This window comes from Colletotrichum phormii (genome assembly GCF_030913505.1).
Source record: "Colletotrichum phormii strain CBS 102054 chromosome Unknown BDP81scaffold_63, whole genome shotgun sequence".
Lineage (NCBI taxonomy): Eukaryota > Fungi > Ascomycota > Sordariomycetes > Glomerellales > Glomerellaceae > Colletotrichum > Colletotrichum phormii.
This window is the reverse complement of record NW_026851505.1, coordinates 1-1,434: the sequence shown is the minus strand read 5'-3', so window position 1 is coordinate 1,434 and position 1,434 is coordinate 1. Positions and strand designations below refer to the sequence as shown.

General features: G+C 57.7%; 1 protein-coding gene across 1 annotated transcript; it reads right to left on the bottom strand.

The window, feature by feature from the left end:
• Positions 1 to 263: 263 nt before the first annotated feature.
• On the bottom strand, positions 264 to 1,434 carry BDP81DRAFT_337005 (male sterility protein-domain-containing protein; the record flags this gene model as incomplete). Its single annotated transcript, XM_060585964.1, has 2 exons — positions 264 to 977; positions 1,031 to 1,434. Coding segments are annotated over 2 exons (1,118 nt in total), but the record flags the coding sequence as incomplete, so codon positions are not given.

Sequence of the window (1,434 nt, the reverse complement as noted above, 5' to 3'; positions counted from 1 at the left end):
AGACCTGATGCAATGCGAAAACCAGCAGGGCTTCATCTCTGAAATCTGGTAGTTAGTTAAGGTATGCTTGGTTCTCAACTGCACTGTGTAATACAACTTTGACTGCACCCCAGAACTATGTGTATCGTCCGTGCGATTTTGGGATGACAGAAACACCAGCGCAGTTCTAGAACCTCTTATGAGCAATTGAAACACCTAGAACTTCTTTTGTTTTATTTTGGTCAAGCTGCATCTCTCCAATAGCTAGCTATCTACGTTCCCCTTTATGCCGCGCCACCGCGACCGCCGACACCAAACTGTGCCTGAGCCTCCGCAACTCCCGCTGGGATCGGCGGCAGCTCACGTCCACGACCCGTAGGCAACGGCATGAACTTGGTCTCGGCCAGGAAACGCAGGTATCTTCCGATATCCTCGCGGGTAATACCCTCACCCGCACTATCATCAACCCCAGTCCAGCGCTCGGCATCAGCCTTGAGCACGGCAACAGCATTCCTGTCGTCGAGCTCGGGAGCGCGCGTCGTGGACGGCAGGTCAGACGTAGCCATGTGGAACAGCGGCATCAGCGCGCTCTGCTCCTGATCCTTCTCGACGGCGCCGGCAGACACAAACTCCTCCAGCTGCGTCTTCCACTCCTCGTAGTCGACCTCGGGGACGTCGTAGCCGTAGTAGCTCAGAGTCGAGAGGAACTCGTTCATGCGGAGGCGGGGATGCGCCGTCACGTGCACGACGTTGACGCCGGGAAGGGGGTTGAGTGCCGCGGCGATGACGACATGGGCGACATGGTCTACGGGGACAGCGTTGACCGAGTTGACGATGCGCGGGCGGGCCTTGAGCTGGACACAGCCCTTGCACAGTCTGATGAGGAAGTCATCCGTGTTGGAGACACCACCGTGGCGGCTGCCGAGGATGTATCCGGGGCGGATGACGGCGCCGCGCAGGCCGCGCTTACCAGCTTCGCGAACGAGCTGTTCCGAGACCTGCCGGACGGTTAGCTTGATGCCACAGATTGTGTCATGTCAGGTGAACATACCCATTTGGTCTGGCCATAACCAGTACCAAGGCCAAGGCGGCTGCCTTGCAAGTCGTCTTCCTCGAGGACGGCTCCACGACCGGTGGCCGTCTCCTTGTCAGAAAGGTTGACGTAGTGCTCGGTGTCCAGCGTCGAGGTCGAAGACACAAAGGACAAAATCTTGGGCTTGCCCTCATTGCAAAGCTTCATCGCGTCAATGGTAGACAAGACGTTGCTGCGCATCATCTGCTCGTAGCGCGCAATCCAATGCACGTACGCCGCGTTGTGAACAATGACGTTCGCAGTCTCGGCAACTTGCTTCCAGCTAGCGTCGTCCAGACCGAGACGGGGCTTGGACAGGTCACCAAGGACACAGTCGATCCTGTTGGCCCATGAATCCTGCCACAAGGCGTAGCCCTTGAGTG